General features: G+C 44.5%; 1 protein-coding gene across 2 annotated transcripts in view; it reads left to right on the top strand.

Annotated features, from left to right (window-relative positions):
- TGFB2 (transforming growth factor beta 2) overlaps positions 1-21,750 on the top strand; it is an 81,749-nt gene that overhangs the window by 14,130 nt on the left and 45,869 nt on the right. Inside the window, exon 2 of one of the 2 annotated variants that reach the window (XM_082857873.1) lies at positions 1,833-1,916. The exons of the other annotated variant lie outside the window; for it this stretch is intronic. Within the exon in view, the coding sequence (XP_082713999.1) occupies positions 1,833-1,916 (84 nt within the window). The remainder of the gene's footprint in view (positions 1-1,832; positions 1,917-21,750) is intronic. 2 annotated transcript variants of the gene reach the window in all.

Consider the following 21,750-nt stretch of genomic DNA (forward strand, 5'->3'; position numbering starts at 1 on the left):
GCTGTTTCCCAGGAAAAGGAGTGAAATCCCCCCAAGAAACGCACAGGGCCCTAGTCTGAAGAGAAAGCATTGCTGAGCAAGCGATGCCTTGCGTACCCTGCCCGTCTCTGGTTCCGTTCCTTGAGATTTTTATTGAAGATAACTTTCAGCATCTCTTTTTAGAGGTCAGATCTGAATGAGAAGACGTTGTGTGCCTTGCTGATCTTGTGACAAACAGTTTATACCCAGTCTGTAGCTTCCTGTCTTTGCTGACGGGTGATGTGAGGGAATTTTCTCTCTGTGAGGCTGTGGAGAGGGCTCTAAAAATAAACAACATGGTTACTTATTGGTGAGAACATGTGTAAGCAGATGTCAGCTGGTAACAGCATATGGTGGCAACATGATAGCAGCGTGTTACCAAGACCTGGGTGTTGGGCCTTCGTCTTCCAGGCCATTCAGGCCATGCAGATGCCACATCTCAATTAAAGAGGGTTTTGACTGGAAGGTGGAATCCACCCAAGTGTGAATATAGGCCCCTGGGATCTTGTTAGTGGGCTGAAGGTTGGAGATGGTAAGTTACAGGCCATGGAAAAAGTCTTCCTTATCTGTTTGAAAATTGAGAGATAAAAGTACAAATCTGGCAAAAAAAAAAAAAAAAAGGGGGTGGGGTGGGGTGCATATGGGGTGGGAGGGAATCCACAAAGCCTTTGTCTTTTGTCCAAAGAAGTTTTCAAGTCAGGTATAAATAGTGGCCATGCTACCTCTAGAAGACATGCCCTAGGTGAATGGAAGGTGCTTGGATTTTAACTTGGTGTAAGGAGCTGGGAAAGAGGTATATTCATGCAGACCTAGAAGGCCGTCAGGGGTTAATCTATCAAATAAGTTAGATAACTAATATTATTACATCCCTTGAGCACCTTTTATTTCTCAGTTTCTTTTAAACATCTCGTTTCAGTCTTTCAAAAACCCTCAGGGGTAGCATGATGTCAGTTTCATTTTATAGCAGCAGAGGCTTGGGTGCCTCAAGGCACTTGTCCAGAGATTCCCAGGAAACTAATGACAGGGCAGGGTGTCCACCTACCTCTTCTCATGCAAACATCTGATATTTATTATTGACTCTATCACAGATAGGATAGCCTCTGAACACTCAGCAATGTTTTTAGCTGGAGGTATTTTTGGGTGTATTTTCATTTATAAGAATATGATGGGCAATATACAAGATCTAGTTGCTACCTTTACTTTTAAAACAGCAAAGTTCAGAATTTCAGGATGTCAAAACTATCACGGAAGATATTTTAATGCATTCCAAGGAGCCCTAGATTTTTAAACTGCAGCTACGCAGCCCCAAAGCAATATACACTCGGATTTTTGTTCACTGGAGAAGGAGTTTTCATGTGCGGGTTAGAAATGATGACAGGTGGTTTTAAGAAAACTGAAATCGAGGCCAACCAAATGAAAATCAGAGTTTTACTCTTAATAGGGAGTCTGTCTTTTGTCAAAGAGGTCAAGGCCTTTCTTAGTCATCTTTAATGTAAGTCAAGGTATTTATTTTACCATTTCCGTATATAAATTGTACATTGCTATTTTAGCACTAGAATGTGTTAAAGGGAACGCTGAATTCAGGAACCTGACTGCTGGTTAAGGGATGCCAAAAGATCTGGGGCGAGAATCCACAATCCCCCAAAGCTCCCTCCGGCCTAGTCCCCTGGCCCTGAGTAGGGGGGACCTTCTATTTCTGGGGGAATGATAAGTACATTCATTGAGTCCCTCTTCTGCATTGAATCTTTGTATAGCTCTGTACAAGGCTTCTCCTCAGTCAAATAGCTAATGACTGTGCTTTTTAAAACTCCTAGCTGTCTGCCCAGTTGTTACAACACCCTCTGGCTCAGTGGGCAGCTTGTGCTACAGACAGCCCCAGGTGCTCTGTGGGTACCTTGGTGAGTACACTCGTCTGCTTTCTATACCTCGTTTGACGTAGTGATAGCCGGCCCATCTTTAGTGTGTGTTGTCTCCTGGGGGGAACGTGTCAGAAGCAAAATAAAATTCTGAAGTGCAGCCTTGTAGCTGGACAGTCACACAGGTGCCCCCAATTTTGTAGTCAGCGTTTCTATGAGAAAGACTCATGAATGCTTTGAAGTGATATGATGACATGATTGCCGTCTGGGGAAGAATGGATCGTGGGTCTGTGAGATGTGTGTGATCCAGGGGTGAACGAGGGATTTGACAGATTGATCTCTTGACCCCCTGGGAGGATACTCTCTGGAGGGTTGAATGGTATGGCCAGAATGTCAAGGGTCCTTTTTGGGTATCTTATTTGAATCTATGTTCTTGTTTCTGGCACATAGCAATGGCTCAATTAATGTGTCCGGTACTGAACTGAAAGGGAGGAAGGAGATTTTCTCTCCTTTGAAGTTCTAGAGGGAGGCCTGTGGGAAACATGTGCTGATCATTGTGACCTTGATGTTGCCATTAATGGGTTGCATGAGAGAATGTGGTGGTCATGGTCAAGGCTTCAGTTGACTGAACCTGGGAGCTTGCCACTTCGCCCTGACCCTCAGAACAAGTGCAGACTCCTCCGAGTTAGGGCCACGTGTTAGGTTGGGGGCCACCGAAGCCGGAGGTCTCACCCCTTTCTGATTTGGAATATTAATACATTTAGCCGGCTTTGATTGAGTGCCATCTTTTATTGTATGCTGGGCCATGAGACCACAGCACAGAACAGGTCTTAGATGGTCCTGACACTCAAGAACTCTGGCCCAGGTGGTACCCTGATCCATTCAGAAAGGGAGGAAATGGACTTGCCACCCTGGCGTTGGTTCCCACTGCACTTTTGAGGCCCTGAGGAAGCGTGAGTTATATTGATTCTAAATGCAGGTGGAGGTCCCAAATAAGGACAAGAGAAATGTTTTTATTACCCCAGTAGATGTCTGACTCACTGGGTTATCCTACCGTGAACTTTACCATGCCTAACCTTGCTTCTTAGGAATCAAGAAATGAAATAGTTTATTTACAGTGGCCTAAGCTGGGCTTTCCTAAAAAAAAAAAAGAAAGAAAAACAAATCTGATTCTATTGAGAATATACATTTATTTTAGTACAGAAGGCCTCAGAGTAGCTAGAAGCTGCCATGTGAATAGGAAGAGTGAATGACTTGATCCATGCTTTTAAAGTTCCCCTTTTTTGAGGCAGATTATGTTTGGTTTTCCATCTCTAAATGTGTATTTTATTTCACTGTCTAAACCAAGGAGTTAATTGTCTGATTTTGTTTTCTTTTTCTGGTCTCACCAGCTTTTTGGAAAAGACAAGGGAAAGGGATGAGAGAAGGAAAACATTTGTTGACTACCCTCTAAGTCCCTGGTATTTAAGGCACGTCATCCTGGGTGGGGAGGGCGAGTGCGACCTCCCCATTTTTCCCCACCGGAAACTGTGTCTTGGAGAGGTGAATACCTTGTCCTTGGTCATCACCTAGCAAAAGGGGCAGAGCCCAAATCTGAATTCAGGTCTGGCCCTGGTGCCCTCCACCACATGGACCCCAAACTTCTTTTATTTTTTATTTTTTTGCCCTTCTTTTTGCTTTCCCTTTGGAATCCCATCCCATTCATTTTATAATTCTCTTACCTACCACTTTGGATTCATTTCCTTTTCATGTTTTCTTCCCATAGGAAACAAGTGGAGAGGCCTCCCCTAGTTCTTGGCCTCAGACACGCCTTCTCCCTCGGGGTTATTTTCGGTCATTTAATCGCCCCACAAGCTTCCCTATTTCTTTGGTGAAAAAACACTAGAAACCTACCCTGCCCCTCCTGAGTCTGGGAAAATCAGGAGTGTCTCGGAGGGTGTGGCCAGGATGGGGGAGAGAGACGCACAGATTCCCTAAGGTGGGAGCCTCTCCCTCCCCACCCAGCTTCCCTCCTGGGAGGAAACCCTGCGGACCCTTCCAGACCTTCCATTCAAGACTGCTGAGCAGTGGGGCTCTGCATTTTTTTTTTTTTTTTTTTTTTTTTTTGTCTCTGTTCTTAGAAATAGTAATTGAGTAAAAATGTAAGTGAGCGGATGCCAAGGGGCAGGCGTCCAGGGTCAGGGTGAATTTCTCCGTGCTGACTGTGATTCTGAACACTCGTTAAGTGGAGCCTGGCTCGTGCCAAGCGGCTCGAGGGCCATCCCTGTCACCTTGTGTGAACCACCTCTCCATTCCAAGGAGAGGTTGGGAGTGGCCGCAGGGAGGGCAGGGGGCCGGCGGCGCCTCTGGCTTTCCTCCCTCGGTCTCTGACCTGGGTGTAGTTATCACTATGTGTCCTGACACCCATGCTTGGACTGGCAGCGCTGATGCTTCATCAACTTTACATCAAATCGCCTGGAGGAAGAAAGAGTCCTTGCCCCTCACAGCCCATGTGGCTGCTGCGTAATTTTTCTCCCTTTAAGTTCACTCTCCCCAGAAATGTAGGTGAGGATGAGGTGAGCCTGCCTGAAGGTTTTTCTCCTGAGATAGAAGAACCCAGAAGCTAAGCGGCCGAGACAGTCTCTCTATGAAGAAATGGGTTAGAAGTCACGAAGGGAAATGCAGCTTCGTTCTTCAAGGATGTACTGAGCGCGATGCTTTTTGTTAGCTTGGTTCAGATTTAAAGATGGGCTTCTCAAAGTGTGGCCTGCGTTTGTATGTCCTGAGGGGTCATCGAAAGGAGATTCCCTGACCTATCTCAGGCCTGCGGAGTCAGAATCGCTGGCGTGGGTGGGGCTGAGGAGTCTGTACCTTTAAGAGGCAGCACAGGTGAGTCAGGCCTCACTAAGGGGAGGATGCTCTCATTCTGCTGGTCTGTTTACTCGAAGTCCTTCAGCTTGAAGGATGCAGATCCAGTGGGGCCTCTGTTTGATCAGCTGGTCCTGCAAGTGTGAGACCCTGAATCCACAGCGTGGCTGAGTTTTCACCCTGTGCTCTCCATGTCCCCCGATGCATATAGATAGCAAGGTAGATCTGTGGTTAATTACACTTCTCACACACAACCCCTGCTCACCATTCACCACAGAGGAGGCCCTGCACGTGCAAACAAGTGATGACACGGCGGGTGGATGCCTAGTGGGGATGTTATGTACGGGAGTGAATGCCTCCGTTCAAGTGTGGATTGGGAAGGGGAGTTTCGAAACTAATGTATAATGTGTAAGTGATGCCTAATTTATAATGTCTTAGTCAATGTATAATGTTTAATTCACTGAGGTAGTGTTTGGTCAAAGCACTGCTGACCTCTTCGTGGCCTGAATCCTGCTCTGAGACATTCCGTGGGGTAAGGATCCCGTCAACAATGGAATGTAAACTCTACTCTCTCAGCCAAACTCAGCCACAAGTAACTGCAGTTTTCTCTTTCCAAATAGTGTTTTTCTTTTTTTTCAACCAGAGGTATTCGAGCAGGTGAAAATCTGACCCAGATATTAAAAAGAAAAAGTTAATGATAAATTACTTGGTATTTTCTTTGTGCAACCCTAGACCTCCTGTTATTTTGATGTTGTTTTGGAAACATCAAGTATTTTGATTCCAGCCATACAATGTGGATATTACGTAGTGTTTTTGACCATCAAACTAAAGAAGAAGCCAGTTCTTCTACATGGTCTGTATCACTAAACCAAAAAAAAATTGTTATTTATTTTTTTTATAAACATGCCCAGAAAGTGTCCTTGTGCCCCAAGTGATTTCTCTGTTATTTCTACCAGTTTGAGAACTAGGTTGTTTGCTGTGTGGTGAAGGGTAAACGTAACAGTCAACTAGCACCAGAGGAAGAGGCGCTAACTACAGTGGTTACTTTATAGCCACCCTAGGATTATACTGGTCAGGCTTAATAACCACTAGAAAACATGAAGTTTAAAATATTAATATTATAAGAACTCTTATCACTCTGCAGATTTAAACAATGGGAAAAAAAGCATTTTTCTATTGAAGTAGGAAAAGAATGACGGGTCATATTCATTCTACTTCCCGGCAAGCCTTCCATTAAAAGGCCTCTACGTGCACGGCAAATATAGATCGAGTTGTAAGATAAACGTCAAATGCATGCAGAGATCTTGGGAAGACAGAGGTAAAGACGAGACATTCTTACGATACTGTCTCTCACTCCACAGTGTTCATTGTCTGCTGTGTAATAGACATCCATCTAGGCACTAGTGATGCCATCAGTGAATAAAACAGCAGAAAACTTTGCCCTGGGAGAGCTTAACATTTTGGAGAAAGAAGATAGACGATTAGTTCAAAAGACGAGATAAGAATGGTAGAATTTGATCAATGAGATAGGGGAGAAAAGCAGCGTTGGGGGAATGGGGAGGTGAGTTGCGATTTAAAGTAGGCTGGGCGTGGAAGCGCTCATTAAGAGGGTGACATGGAAGCAGAGACTTGAAGGAGGGCGTAGGACAGCCTGAGACAATGTGGAGAAGAGCGTTTCTGGCAGAGGGAGCAGTGGGTACCGTTCCTTCCACACTCAAGGATGATCCAAAGTAACCTAGAAGCTGAGATGAGAGAGTTAATGATGCGTCAGGTAGGGCCTTGGAGGCCACTGTCAAGTCTGTGGCTTTTCCTCTGCATAAAATAGGGAGAAGGGTGGTTCTAGCCAAGGGGTTCCTGTGGCTAAATTGAGGAGAGTGCACCGGTAACCAAGGAGGAGCACGAAGCCCAGTGAGTTGGACTTGCACTGTGAAGTTGCACTTCACAGCTGCATTTCTAGGTGAAACTGCACCAAGAACTACAACCAGACCTCCCTTGTGCTGAGTTCCTTCTTTAGCAGACAATTTGATAGGCAGGCTACAAGCGGGTTCCGTATGTAGAATATGGTTTTTTTGTTGTTGTTGTTGTTTTGTTTTTTGTTGTTTTGTTTTTTATTGTTTTATATGAATACTCCCGAGTTATTGGCAGCCCACCCCCTTCCTTTCGGGAAAGAAGCTATCTTTGCACCCTTCTGTGTATGAAAATAACCTCTTGGGTCTCCCGTCGTGTGCTAACAAGTATAGAATGGCAGCTGTTGGAGGCTGTACTTGCTGTACTGCCTAGTCACGGCCACCCTTGATTCAGTGACCAGCGACACAAGGCACTAAACTCATAGGTGACCACGGTTGGCCTCGGAGAATGACAAACTATCTCTCCCTGTGCGAAGTGAAAAGTTGGGCTTGGAAGGGTCTTTGGACCTGTCCAGCTGTGCCTCATGCCTTTGCCTAAACTTTGAAGTGGGGTCATAAGCCAGGGAATTTGTAAGACTATGTCTCTTATCAGTCAAAAAGCATTTCTCTTGGATGAGACTTTGAACTCTAATGTTTAAGTCTTGAACAGCAAGACTTTACACTGGGATGGCGACTTGACTCCTTCATCCATCTGTATGAGACATGTCTACCGAGTCTATAGTGCGTGCAGGTGCTGGGTGAAGTTGCCATTGGATGGAGGCATAGAGCACAGTCCCCGACTTCAGGAGAGCTACAACTTGCTGAGGAGCTCAGGCAGACCAAACCAACCAAAGCAAACCGAGAAGCTAACACCATGTGGTTGATTATTAGTAAGGGTCTGAGAGGTCGGAAGAATTGCTGAATTGCTTGTCAAGGAAGCCTTCTTGGGGAAGGTGGCATTTGCTGCTTGAAAAGATGGCCTTTGGGGTGATCGTTTGGCCGTCATCCAGTAGCCCTAGGAAGCTGCTTCAGTTTTCTGGAAGGAGAAGATTTGCCCTTTCATGTCGTTTCCTTCCTCTGTGAGCTCGCATGACTACCGTCTTGATGAATCATGAGACAGCACAAGCACTTAGTGTAGTCTTTGAGAAATTGGATGTATTCCTACAGGAGACCCGCTGTGAAATACTGAGGCTGGAGAACAGGGCAAGATCATTATATCAAGTATTTGTTCTTCAAAATTGTTACATTCAGGAGACATAACGGACCCATGGTGTATAAAATCCATTACACCACGATGTGCTGTTGTGTAATGGGACTCTGGAATATAACATTATTTTATAAGCTGAAAGTCACTAGAGTTTTTCTTCTTCATCTTGAAGGCATATCACAACGATGGGTCCCTCACTCATGTAATGTGGATTTGTGGGTTGGCTGTAGTTGTGCTCCATGACATCTTCATTGCAGGACACAGGTTGAGGGAGCCGCATGTAACCCGGGCATGCTGACCTCCTGGCTGGACCTCAGGAGATTTGACAGTTATCCCCACCCCATTCCATTGGCCAAGCCGGATTTCAGTAGGAGAGGAAGAGGCACAAGAAAGGGTCCATGTGGCTGTGGGCCCAGGGGAGAGGGACAGACCACATTTTGACCAAAATGGTACAGTCTACCACAGTGTAGGTGCAGGAGTTGGGGAAAGACAAAGATTTCACCCATGTTAAAAACCGTCTGTGTTGGGCTTCCCTGGTGGCGCAGTGGTTGAGAGTCCGCCTGCCGATGCAGGGGACACGGGTTCGTGCCCCGGTCCGGGAGGATCCCACATGCCGCGGAGCGGCTGGGCCCGTGAGCCATGGCCGCTGAGCCTGCGCGTCCGGAGCCTGTGCTCCGCAACGGGAGAGGCCACAGCAGTGAGAGGCCCGCGTACCGCAAAAAAAAAAAAAAAAAAAACACCTGTGTTGTGGGTATGGCTTGGCTAGAGCCACACTATCGCTTTATCTGTTGAATTATGAGGAGCTTTATAATGGATATTTACTGAATAATTAGTAGGTTGGCCTTATAAGACAGACATCAGTGTCCTTGTCCTCCATTTTTATGTATCACTTGTTCCTCCAACCGAGACAAGTTTATTTGGTGTCAGAGGCACAGTTGGTAGTACTAGGTTTAGGAAGCAAGTCCTGATGTGTTATGTGAAATTTATGTATGTCAGGGAAGCTCAGACTTACCTCCAAAGCATGTACTCAGATCCCTTAGCCTTAGGGTCTCAGGTTGCCACTGTGGTCCTCACATGCCCAGCAATATCTGGTAAATGTGCTTCACAGTAAGGATCCAGGCTAAGCTTCCATGAGACTATAAGTTTGAAGATGCTTAACTGTTTGCTAGAGGGACCATGACTTTCCTGTTTCTTCTCTCTCTCCTGTGAGTTCCATGCCAATTGATTTAAACATCGTGTACCATGTGGTTCCCTAGAATTCTGTCTAACCTGAACCTTAGTCTCCTGCCAGTGACCTATCGGGTTGCTGCCTTAGATTCAGGCTCCTTCTTGCTGTGTCCAGTGAGAAAACCGGAGAATGACCCTGCCTGGCTTGAGGCATCTTCTGTACCACTCTCAAGCCAGGGGCAGCCATCCATCCCCTCCGAGCGCCCCTGAGCATGCTGGGTAACTCTGTGCTTTCAAGTTCATTGCCATCTCCGCAGCCTATTCTTAGTAGCAGCAGATGCTGAGCTTTTCCATCCTGCTCTTGGGGTCAGCGGTGGGAAAGAGCAGAAAAAAATGAAAGCATTGTCTTGCCCCTGGCTGGACATCTGTATTTCTGAATCGCCCTGTTGTGTGGGTGATGCAACCACTGGAGCTGTTTTGCTGAATGTGAACTTTGTCCACCGACTGGACTTTAAAATTGGTTTTGGATCCTTGTGAAATCCAAACGGTCAGACCACATTTTTCTAATCTTCGGTTGGATTGTATCTTTGCTCTGAAGCGGAGCTGATTCCTATGTGTTCGCCTTCACGGCAGGGGCTGCTTCTCTGTTTTCCTGGTCTGCGTTGCTTGTTTTCTCAAGGCTGCTACTTACCTCGTCCATTGTGTGTAGGCAGGAGAGCGGGAGGGCAGCTCCCTGCGGGAACTGCGGCCACTGTGGCTTCAGGGATGGTTTACTCAAGTGTTATTGTTAGGGAGAGAGTAGACTGGCTTTCAGAAACTAAACAGGGGAAGCACCAAGACCAGCTCACCCACAGGTATGCTGGGACCATGGCAAAGACTTGAACTTGGGCTTCAGATATCAAAGCACTCAGATCCTTTATTGGAAGCGTTGACCTTCAGGGCTGTGGTCTCTACTTGGGTGTTCTACTGCTGGGATTCTCAACCTCACTGTGCGTGAGAATCACCTGGGAGATATTTAACATACATTCAGGCTGAGGTCCGCCTCCAGAAATTCTGAGTCAGTCGGTCTGGGGTGGGGTCTGGCATCTTTAGTTTTAAAAAGCTTCCCAGGGCATTCTAATGTGCAGCCAGGTTTGAGAACCTCTGTTTTGGGGGTTTACATAACTTTTACTACTATGATTTTCTGTCTAGGTATCCATGTTCTAATATGAGTGAACTTCTGCATGAAGAAAAGGCGTATACCTGCTTGGGGGTATTGATAGATAAAAAGGGTGGATTCTGGCTTTAGTAATAATAAGATGAATAATAATGTTACCGATAGCCATTAGTTACTGAATACTTAGTTCGGCAATGCACTAATCTTTCTCTATTAGCCCTATAGGATAAACAGTTATTCTCAGTTTTACAGATAAGGAAACCGAGACTTACAGACATCATGTAATTTCCCCACAGTCACACAGCTAATAAGTGGCAGAGCCAGAACTTGAACTTGGTCTGTCTGGTTCCAAAGCTCCAACTAATCGCTCCCCTAAGACGATAAACTTAAGTATACACAAGAATATTTGGGGTGAGGGGATGAGGTGTCAGAAAAGGAGAATTCACTGAGTGAGAATAATATGTATCTGTATTTTAAAGAGATCATTCTTTTCTGAAAAAGGAAAAATGATATGTTTGGATGCTTTCTTTTTTTCTTTTAAATCCAGTATTTCTCTCCTGAAAACCTATGGAAATTCAAAGCAGGCAGCAGAACCCACGGGCTTGAACACAGGTGTTGGAATTACTCAGTGGCTTCTGAGTTTAGCTCATCTTTATTCTCTGGGTTCCCTGTTTGAAGAACGAAGTGGTTGCTACTTATATGAACGTGTATGAACGTGTATGAACGTGTATGGTGCATCCTTATGTGATTCTCTTGTCCACACTGGATAATCACTGGACCGTGCAGTGTAAAATCCTGGTGTGTTTCTTTTTTTTTTTCTCCCTAGCTAGGAACAACTGTTTTTTGGCTGTTTTTTTCTTTTGGCTAGTAAATCTGAGTTCTTCCTCAGACTACTGCATTAATCCTTTAATGCCTATTAAAAGATCAGAATGGTTCCAGGCCAAGGCCCTAGAAATTCCATCTCCAGTTCCAGACCTTCGTATGTGTCCTCATACATATGAAGGAATGTTGCAGATCAAGGCAGCCAATAAATATTTGTTAAATGTGGGAGTGAGTGAATTTTGCAAATATGGACCATAAGAGAAATAGCACCTTGCATATCGCTAAGGACTCATTGGGAAATGAGCAAAATGTCTTAGTCCACTGGTCTGCTCCCATTTTCTCCACGGGGCCACTTGGTCTGTTAGCCAACTCCTAATTCCCACCTGGGGAAAGTTTTTGTACTCTAAGCAAAGCAATATTAATAGGATTAAAAGCATCTTATTATCACCAACCTCTGTTTATATCTCTGAGCCTGGATGAAGGGATACTGACTTCTTCTTTACTGTCAGTAGCATTTTTCATGTTATAAGTTAGGAAAAATTCAGAGTCCCCGGGGGCACAGAAAGAACATGAGTGAAGCTACTCGCCAGCCCGTATGAAAGCCAAGCCTATATCTGATGCATTCTTGTTGTGGATGGTCCCACAGGGACGCCTGGATCAATACGTGCTCCCTCTGTGAGTTCGAACTGCTGTCCCTGGAGTTATAGTGGGACAGTTGGGCCTGTGCTCTTGGGTCCTCAGCCAGACAGCGCAAGTATTTTTAGGGTTCTTCTTGTTTCGATCCAATTTCTGCTTGAACCTTTAACACATGCAGGCTGCACTGAAACAACTTTTAAACTACTCTCTGGGTAGTGTAGGAGGGCTTGGATTCGTACTACAGCCCTTAAGCATTTTTTTTTTTGCTAAATATCCAACAGGCTGAACAGAGGAAATTTAAGTCTAACCCTGGGGGGGACCCCGGTTTAGTCATCTGTCTAGACAGACGAGTTCATATAATGGGCCTCTCTGTTTCTTTTGCTTTGTTAGAACAGACGGTGGCCCCTTCCTTTCAACTTTGTGAGGATGTGGACCTCTGGTTTTTTGATCCCAGCCTACCACTGATAAGCCAAGAAAGTGACTCACACATGAGCCAAAGATGACTCTTGAGGGTGACACTTAGTCTGTGATATAGGAGACTAAGTGCATAAAGGAGAATCCTGGGTAAAATCCTGACTGTGAAATATTGGGCAAGTCAGTTACCCTCTCTGAACCTCATTTTCCTCTTCTCTAAAATGAGAATTGAGTTTTAAAAATAATGCTTCTTAATGGTACTTTAAAAAAAAAAAGAAATTAACACATAAAAATGCTGTGCCTGTGGTAGGGAATGAATATATTTTTTATTCGTTCATTCATTCATTCGCTTATTTCAAGGTGATCAGTGAAGACTTTTTCTTGCTTTTGTATTCTGAGAACTATAGGAAAACCAGAAATTCCAACCCATGTTTTTAATATCAAGTTATACATTGAGAAAAGCAAGTGATATATAGATATATATATATATATTTTTTTTTTTTTTTTTTTTTTCGGTACGCGGGCCTCTCACTGCTGTGGCCTCTCCCGTTGCGGAGCACAGGCTCCGGACACGCAGGCTCAGCGGCCATGGCTCACGGGCCCAGCCTCTCCGCGGCATGTGGGATCTTCCCGGACCGGGGCACGAACCCGTGTCCCCTGCATCGGCAGGCGGACTCTCAACCACTGCGCCACCAGGGAAGCCCAAGTGATATATTTTTTTAAAGCCTAAGAAAAAATTAAAAGTGGTACCAATTTCTGTCAGAGGAAAATAATACTGAAGATATCATTTAAACATTGGTAAAAGTAAGTAAGGCAGAATGATATTCTTTGTCTTATCAGGAGGGCTCAAAACTTTCAGAACCTGCCTAAAAGAACTCTGTGTGTTAGTAACTATTTCTACAACTAAGTGGTACATCTCTCTCCCTTGTTATTTCACTTTAATCCCTTCCTGAATTGTCCCTGAAAACAAGGATGTGGAAAATACTGTTTTATTCAATTTAATTCAATAAATATTCACTGAGCATGTACTGCCTCAAGGGCTTGCTGCCTGAATCACACGAGTGGATAAAAATGAGGAGAGTAGGGGTAGATCCCCCCAGAAGAGGCAGCACACACAGCGCAGAGAAAGGCACTGGGCTCACATAACATAGGTGTAAGTGGAGGCGTCCTATCTCTAGTTATGTAACATTGGATAGAGCACACGCCCTCTGTGAGCCTCAGTTTTTTAGCTTCCACCAAAATGGGACAATCATGGTGGCTATGTGACAGATGGCATGCCCCTCAACACTTGTAGTGTTACTTTTGTCATTGTTCTTCCTCTTTTTATTGTTATTCTTACATCACCCCTGCCCTCAAGTAGCTTATAGCCTATTTGTGAAGACAACTTGATACACCCGCTGCCCTACACAAAGCAGAGCCATTCAAAAGTTGCTGAATGATATTTACAAGCCAAGGCCAATGGTAACACAAAGACAAGGTGACTGGGTAACGAAACCAACTTTTTAAAACATCGATCCATACGGTACATAGAATGATATGTGTACCTGAGCAGTGAATAGCCCGAGCCTCAGGATGAAAAGGGAAACAGGAAAGTCAGCATCTCCTGCAGCTGTTAAAGGACAGAAGCAAGTGACGTCTGTGTTGATAGCAAAGCTTTTCACATGTCAGAGTACAGTTCTTGACGTTTTCATACATTGAAATTCCATCAGAACCCAGTGCTTTACGTGGCTTCGGATATGGTATGTCTGAGTCATGTCTCTCTCAATACAACTGCAATCAATAAAAAAGCCCAGTAAAATGTGGTTAGCCACAAGGACCTCCCTCTCGACCCACCCCACCCCCAGTCAGCACAGATTCATTCAGTCTAATGCTCCCTCCCCGCCCCCCCCCCACAAACTCTGTACTGAGAGAGGCTTACGCTTCTTCAAGTACAAAGAACAGAAAGGCCCACTCTTGTGCCGGTTGCCCACCCCTCCTGTTGTCTGGCCTGCCCCACTCCTGACCCCTGGGAAGCCCCGTCCTGTCCCGTGCCTTGGGTGACTGTGGCCAGAGAGGAGCTCTGCCCAGGGTCATGGGTACACAGAATAGATGTCTCCAGAGGATGTGGCCTGAGGTTCCAGAAGGCCTTACTGAGTAAAAAAAATCTTGTCCTTTCTCTTACTGATACAGCTGGCTTCCTCCTGTATCCTCTGTAAAGTGAATCTTGAGGCCCACACTGGCCATCACCTCCTTCGTTTTAATTCCTTACGTATCTTGTAGTGTTTTTTCCTTCTTGCTCTTACGCACAAGTGACCTGAGGCAGCAGCAGGGGTTGTGAATGCACAGGGAGGCCAGAGGGGAGGGGAGGAAAGGAGGGTGGGAGCCAGACAGGTGTGCAAAGGACAGAGACAGCTGTCGCCTGCTTGCTGTTTGGACTTGGCCGTTACCTGCTGGAGCAGTGCATTCCCAGGCCAGCGAAGCAAGAAGGGTGTCTTCCAGCAGACTCGAGCTGTCATCCCGGAAGTCCTTGACCTTCCATCACCCACAGGGGAAATCGGGCCTCCCGATCACCTTTAATTGTCAAAGCAAACCAAGAGAATGTGCTCCGTTTTCTTTATTCTTAGGAAAATGGTGCCCCTTTCTTTGTTCCCACTCAAAGTCTGCTTTGGTATTTTTTCTCAAAGTTGCCATTTGGGAGGAGGTTTTATTTAAAAGTTCTGAGGTTAGATATTTGGAGAGTAAGATGAAGCCAGTTGAAAACGGTGTCCTTTTTGTGTTCTTAACCGAGGGAAGTTCAGTCCTGACCTCTGAATCAGTGAAGGCCAAAGTTTGTCACTGGCTGTGATATAATATAATTTTACCACTTTCCACTACTTGCTTCTAGTTAATAGAAAGGTGGACCTAAATATGTCTAACTACACTTATTTTACTTACTGGGGGAACCAGTTACCCTTTGCTAAGGATCTGTATCTAGCTTCTTTTATTCACACTTGGTGTTTGGTCCATAACAACAATGACAACAACGACAAGAATAATATTTAGAATAAAAATATTGATTACTTACACTGATGTGGTACTTCTTCTACCCCAGGTACCCTCCTAAGTACTTAGGGTTATTGACTCATTTGATCCTGGCAATAATGGATAGGCATTATTATTTTTTTCCATTTCACATAGGAGGAAACCAAGGCACAGAGATAGATTAAATCACTCCCAAGATCAATAGCTAGTAAGTGGAAGAGCCAAGGTGCCCCACCTCCCATAGTTGCCGCTGTCATCATGACTCACTCCCGTGGATTGAAGTTTGAGCTGATCACGTGACACAGAAGCAGCCACGTGGTGCAATGGTTGAGGGCGTAACTCCAGAATGAAAACTGCTTAGGCCTGTTTTTTTGGGGAAAGGCAGTGCATGCTGAAAGTAGAGTCCACCTGGCGTAAAATATAGAAACCATTTACATATGAGAAACCTATGCGGTACGTATACACGCAGTGCTCCTTCGGGTCTAAACTGAGGAGAGCAGTCCACACGCCAAGTTCTCTTCAGGTGACTTTCTTAAACCAACCCCTTTGATTAGCAAACAGTACAAATGTTTATAAAGTTGGAGGAATTTTAATATCTTTATTTGAATGGCGCAAAGCAACCCAATGTAGCTTGGCCCTGGGCTGCAGCCTATATGTATCTGGATGCCAAGAAGCAACTGTGCTCCGCCTGGGATGCCAAGCATTCCAGACCTGTTACCTTGTAAGTGTAATATTTACCAGATTTTCGCTTCATCTGGAGATGAAGCGCAGAGCTGCCCTGAGTTGGGGAGTCTGCGGCTGCTGGGAAGGGAGCTCCGTGTGCAGAGGCCTCCCTGAGTGACCAGGGAGCTGGGGAGATCAACAGAGGTCTGCCAGAAACAAGCCCTTTTGCTGGGAATCTAGGAAAAAATAACAGAAGCTACGACGTTGGGGTACCCGTCAAACTCACAGTGCTGAGTGCTTTTGCTTTCACAGTCCTAGTTTATCCTCACATCTCTAGGCGATAGATGCTGTCTTGTCCCCATTTTAGAGATGGGCAAAGTGCGGTTTAGAGAATTAACTGGAGTGCCACATAGCTAGCTCTGTTCCAAGGCCTATCTTTACTTTCACTTTAGTAAAGCTGGTTTAGAGCAAAGGGTGATGGTGGCCAAGTGGGGCTGAATCGTTCCCTGTAGCCTCTCTTGATTCTCATTTCCTCTGACCTTCCCAACCTCCTTGCCAGGAAGGTGTCCCGCACATTTTACAGATGAGGAAACTGAGGCCTAGGAAGGTTAAGAGATGTGCCCAGGGCCAGCTTTTACGTGGCAAAGCCAAAGCAGAATCTGGGTCTTTGAGTCCCAAACCTTAAATCTCCTCGTGTTACAGCGCCAAGATTACAAACAAAACCCCATCCTAAGCTCTCTGTGGTATTCCTAAATTTTGAGAAGGGCCTGGAGGCCGAGTTCTAGACAGTCTGTACTGAACCCTGTATGTCAATAAACAGAGCTAGTAAATGACATATCGTTATTGTGTGTGTGTGTGTGTGTGTGTGTGTGTGTGTGTGTGTGTCCATGCACACACAGTGGGGCAGTCGCAGGCTGGAGCAGGTGAGAATCATTTTCAAGTCGAAGAGGTCAGCGATTGCCAGATCAGCACGTGTAATGAACCATACTTTACTTTCATCATCACTTCATCCGATGAGTAAATGGTGACAAGATCCCCAAGGTCAGGAAAAGGATGGTGAAAACCGCCTCTAGTTCTTCCTGCCCTTCCCGGATGGGGGCTGCCACCGGGACCCTCGACACAGCCGTCATTTTGTTCGTTTTCTTTTTTTGGCGGAGCGGTCGTGTGAAAATGAAGCCAGAGCATTGGAAGCAGCCCCCTGGCCGCACCCGAAGTGCTCAGGGCTGCCTTCTGATGAGGCTGGAGATATAAACGTAAGAGGCAGCTCCCCCGGGGGCACCTTGCAAGAGCCCTTACTCGCTACTGCTCCCTTTGCTTTGGGAGATGATGCTTTGGTTGAATCTCACCCCAAAAGCAGTACTTTTAGCCGAAGGTGGAGAATTATAAAAGCAAAGGTGTGACATGAAGCTCTCTGGTGAGTGTTGTCAGTGGAAGAACAGTCACCCCAGCATAGAGAAAGTTGCTGCAAGATCCGCGTCCAGACTCGGGGCCGGGCCCCTGATTCACCGAGGCGCCGGCTCTCGCGAAACCAATGAAGGGACTAGTGTTAAGCCCTTGGTTTCACTTCTACATTGAAGTAGGTAGGCAGGTTTCTTTTCTCTGCGGAAGTTCAGAGTTTTTCTCTACTGGCTTCACAGTGCCACTGTGTCCTGTGTTGGACATTTGGTCACAGGAACTGAATCCAAAGGATGATTTTCCATCATTTCAATTTCTTTTCTTGGGTGGGGGGTATAAATACAACAGACCTTGGTTATGCTACTATTTTGTTGAGTGGGTTTTGTTCCATGAGTGGATTTGGTCTATACATTCCCTTTTCTGATACCGTTTTGGTATCACGGTTATACTGCCTGTGTAAGTGAGTTGGGGTATCTCCCCATTTCTTTCTCTGGGATAGTTTGCATAGATTGGAATATGTTTCCTAAAAGTCTAGTGAGATTCCTTTGTACAACTGCCTGGGACTAGTATTTCTTTGTAGGACCTTACATAATGATATTATTTTTTAAATATTTATATGCATTTTCATCCTTCTAATTTCTTTTTTTTCCCTTTTTTTTTTTTAGTTTTTTTGTTTTAATTGAAGTAGAGTTGAATTACAACGTTGTGTTAGTTTCTGGTGTACAGCAAAGTGATTCAGTTATACATACATATTCGTTTTCATATTCTTTTCCATTATGGTTTATTATAGGATATGGAATTTAGTTCCCTGTGCTATACAGTAGGACCTTGTTGTTTATCCATTTCATGTATAACTGTTTGCGTCTACTAATCCCAAACTCCTAATCCAACCCTCTCCCACCCAAAAATACAGAACGCTTCACGGATTTGCGTGTCATTCTTGCACAGGGACCATGCTAATCTTCTCTGTATCATATTCCAGTTTTAGTATATGTGCTGCCGAAGCAAGCACTCCCCATTCTTAATGGATGTACTGTTTACATACAGCAAAATGCACAGCTCTTAAGTGTGCAACTTGATGAGTTTTGACAAAAGTATACCTTTGACATAATCTTGAAGCAGAAGAGAGTGGAGTAACTTGCCTGCAGTGAAACGGCCAGTGTTTAGGGAAAGGAGTCAGGATTAGGAAAAGGAGGATGAAAGTTCCCAACTTCTGCTCCCAATATGATGCTAAGATCATCTTCATATACCATCTCTAGTTTCCTCAGGAGCACAGGTCTTGAACGGGCTTTCCTTTCCAAGGTCTGGTGGTATATGGAGCTATGATGTGCTCTTTCTCTTTTGATCCCTCATCTCAGTTTTTGCAAATAAATATCTGTGGGGGCGAGGAGGTTGTCAGATGACACAAGCCTACTGTAAATTGTTTTTAGAGTCTTCTTGGAAATAACTTTTTTTTTTTAACATCTTTATTGGAGTATAATTGCTTTACAATGGTGTGTTAGTTTCTGCTGTATAACAAAGTGAATCAGCTATACGTATACATATATCCCCATATCTCCTCCCTCTTGCGTCTCCCTCCCACCCCCTCCTATCCCGCCCCTCTAGGTGGTCACAAAGCACCGAGCTGGTCTCCCTGTGCTATGCGGCTGCTTCCCACTAGCTCTCTATTTTACATTTGGTAGTGTATATAAGTCCATGCCACTCTCTCACTTTGTCACAGCTTACCCTTCCCCCTCCCCTAACTGGGTTTTTTAATCAAACACTACATGGTTAGGAAAAGTCTCAAGGAGAAATAAAATGCAAAGGGAAAGGCAGTTCCCAATCAGGAGGAAAGAAAACTATGTGATAGAGCCTTAAACTTGGGGATTCTGCCCTGGGATATTACAGGAGAGCTGTGGAGCTGGATTTATGATCTAAACAGAGGGTTTAATGGGAAGCCTAGCAGCACAGATGCACCCACATTTGGACAGGATATCGAACTGCTGTTTTGTGGCTGTATAATCCTCCTAGGATTTTTAAGTGATCTTTTAGGAAAGTTGAAACTGCAAGGTGGGAAAGCATGTGCCTTTTTAAAACAGTGTATCATCTATTGTAAATATGAATCTACATTAAGAATAACACAAGAACATTTTGAAATGCAGTAACAAGATTGCTCTTTTGCCCTTCAGAGGTCCCTTTTCTGTCTGATGGGAAAGCAGGTGACATGGGGGTGGGGAGGGAGTCACAGGCTTTCAGGGTCACACAGGCTCCTACTGGCTTTAGAGGAGGTAGGAATTCTTACTAAGAAGTGTCAGCCCTTGCATAAAGCGTTTATCCCTTTAACCATGATGTCTGGGAGTTTTTTACCAAAGAATTTTAACACAGCTACCTGTCAGAGGATTCGCCAGATTTGGTGATATGTCCTATGAGTCAGGTTTCAAGGTTTCAAGGAGTTCGAAGTCCCAACAAGATTAATCACAAACTTCTGAAGAACATTCCATGAAACACATTTGCAAGTAAGAAATGTTGCCTTTGGATTTCCCAACCTAAAAAGGTAGAGCGTAAACACGCACTGACCAAAAAGTACCACATTCTGATGCCTCCCAAAAATTGTGAAATGAGACAAGAATGCCTTTCCTCCACCCTTTCCTTCATTTTGGCCTCACAGTTTGTCATGCATGGTGATTTTGTGGTGGGGTGACAGTTCTGTAGAGATGAGATATAGGGAAAGTTTATTTAAGGTTTATTTAAATAATATAAAGTAATTCACAGGGTTTTTTTTTTCCCCCTCCTCCTCGAGAACATCTTGATTCATTTTCAAAAAAAGAAAAAAAAAAAAGGAATTACGTAGCATAAGTGTTTTGAATGCATTGGGTATGTCTTATTTTTAGTGAGAGTGTATTGTCATTTATTATTTTATAGGGTTAGAGGTTATCATCTTTTTCACGTAGATAATTTAAATTGCTATGTATGTTGGAATAGAGTCAGGATAACTTGACATGGAAAAGGCATTATTAGCAGGTGTGTGGTCTATTTGCCAAGCTGAGAAAAGTAAGTATGTTAAATACTCTACTATGTGTTATGAGCAAGATTGTGTATAAATGGGTTTATCTTACCTTATGAAGTGAAGTACTAAAAGTAGTCCATTGTATTGATAAGTCACTTTCACTCTGGCACCACCACTTACTGGCTATGTGACCTTAGATAAATGATGTAATCCTCCTAAGCCTTGGTCTCCTCATCTGCAAAATGGGAATGAAAAGAGTGTCTACGTTGTCGAGTCTTTGTGAGGCTTAAATGAGATAATGCAGATAGGACTCTGAGCTGCTGCTGTTATTATTGGCATATTACATATTGAGAGGCAGATTTTCCAGGCAGTGGATTTACCATGCATTTGCTTCACCTCACCTCATTCTTCCTTAAGCTCGGGGCCGTGGACAGTCCTTCACATGCCTAGGGTTTGGCCACAAAGGGACGGAAGGCAAAAGTCAAATCTGTTGGTTAAAACTCAGCTTGAAGGATGACCTGTAGGGGGTTCAGGGAAACAGATGAGGGTTGGCTACAGGTGCTTCAGAGGCTGCCCATGTGCATGTCGAGGTCCCGGGCAGGTATGGCTCATAGGACTGAGGACACCGTGATCTCACAGCCCCCCGAGAGTGGCTCCAATTCTGTGCACTGTAACCTGAATGGACCCTTCCTAAGTCTGAGGCGATGTGATGAGTGGGAAGAACACCTGTTGGGAGTCAGGATTTGGGTTTGATAATCCACTTACCAGTGTTTTCTGATCACTGACTCTGAGCCTCAGTGTTTTATCTGCAAAGTCGGAGATCAACCACAAAAGTTGTTTCCGGGGGATTAGATGAGCTTGTGTCAGCAAATGCTTGTTGTCTTTGAGTGACCTCTGGGGAAGTGTGGCGAGTACATTCTAATTCAGTGACAGTGTCAGAACGGCTGTCATCAAAAAGACAGCAAATAACAAGTGTAGACGAGGGTGTGGAGAAGAGGGAACCCTTGTGCATTGTTGGTGGGAATGTAAATTGGTGCAGTCAGTATAGAAAACAGCATGGAGATTCCTCAAAAAATTAAAAATAAAACTACTATATAATCCAACAACTTCACTTCTGGGTATTTAGCTGAAGAAAACAAAAACATTCGTTTGAAAAAATATATGCACCCCTGTGTTTATTGCAGCATTATTCACAATAGCCAAGATAAGGAGGCAACCTAGTTGTTTATTGACAGACGAACAGAAAAAGATGATGTGGTATATATACAATGGAATGTTACTCGGCCACCAAAAGAATGAAATCTTGCCCTTTGTGACAACATGGATGGACCTAGAGCTATTATGCTAAGTGAAATAAGTCAGACAGACAAAGACAAATACCATATGATTTCACTAAAAAACAAAACAAATGAGCAAACAACAGAACAGAAACTGACTCATAGATTCAGAGAACAAGCAGGTGGTTGCCAGAGGGGAGAAGGGTGGGGAGATAAGTGAAATAGGTGAGAAGACCAAGAGGTACAGACTACCAGTTATAAAATAAATAAGTCATGGGATATAATTTACATCATAGGGAATATTGTCCATTATATTATAACTTTGTGTGTTGACAGGTGGTACTGAGACTTATCATGGGGATTATTTTGCAATGTATAAAAATGTTGAATCACTGTGTTGTACACCTGAAACTAATATAA

Source organism: Leucopleurus acutus, assembly GCF_964270905.1.
Source record: "Leucopleurus acutus genome assembly, chromosome: 2".
Taxonomy (NCBI): Eukaryota; Metazoa; Chordata; class Mammalia; order Artiodactyla; family Delphinidae; genus Leucopleurus; species Leucopleurus acutus.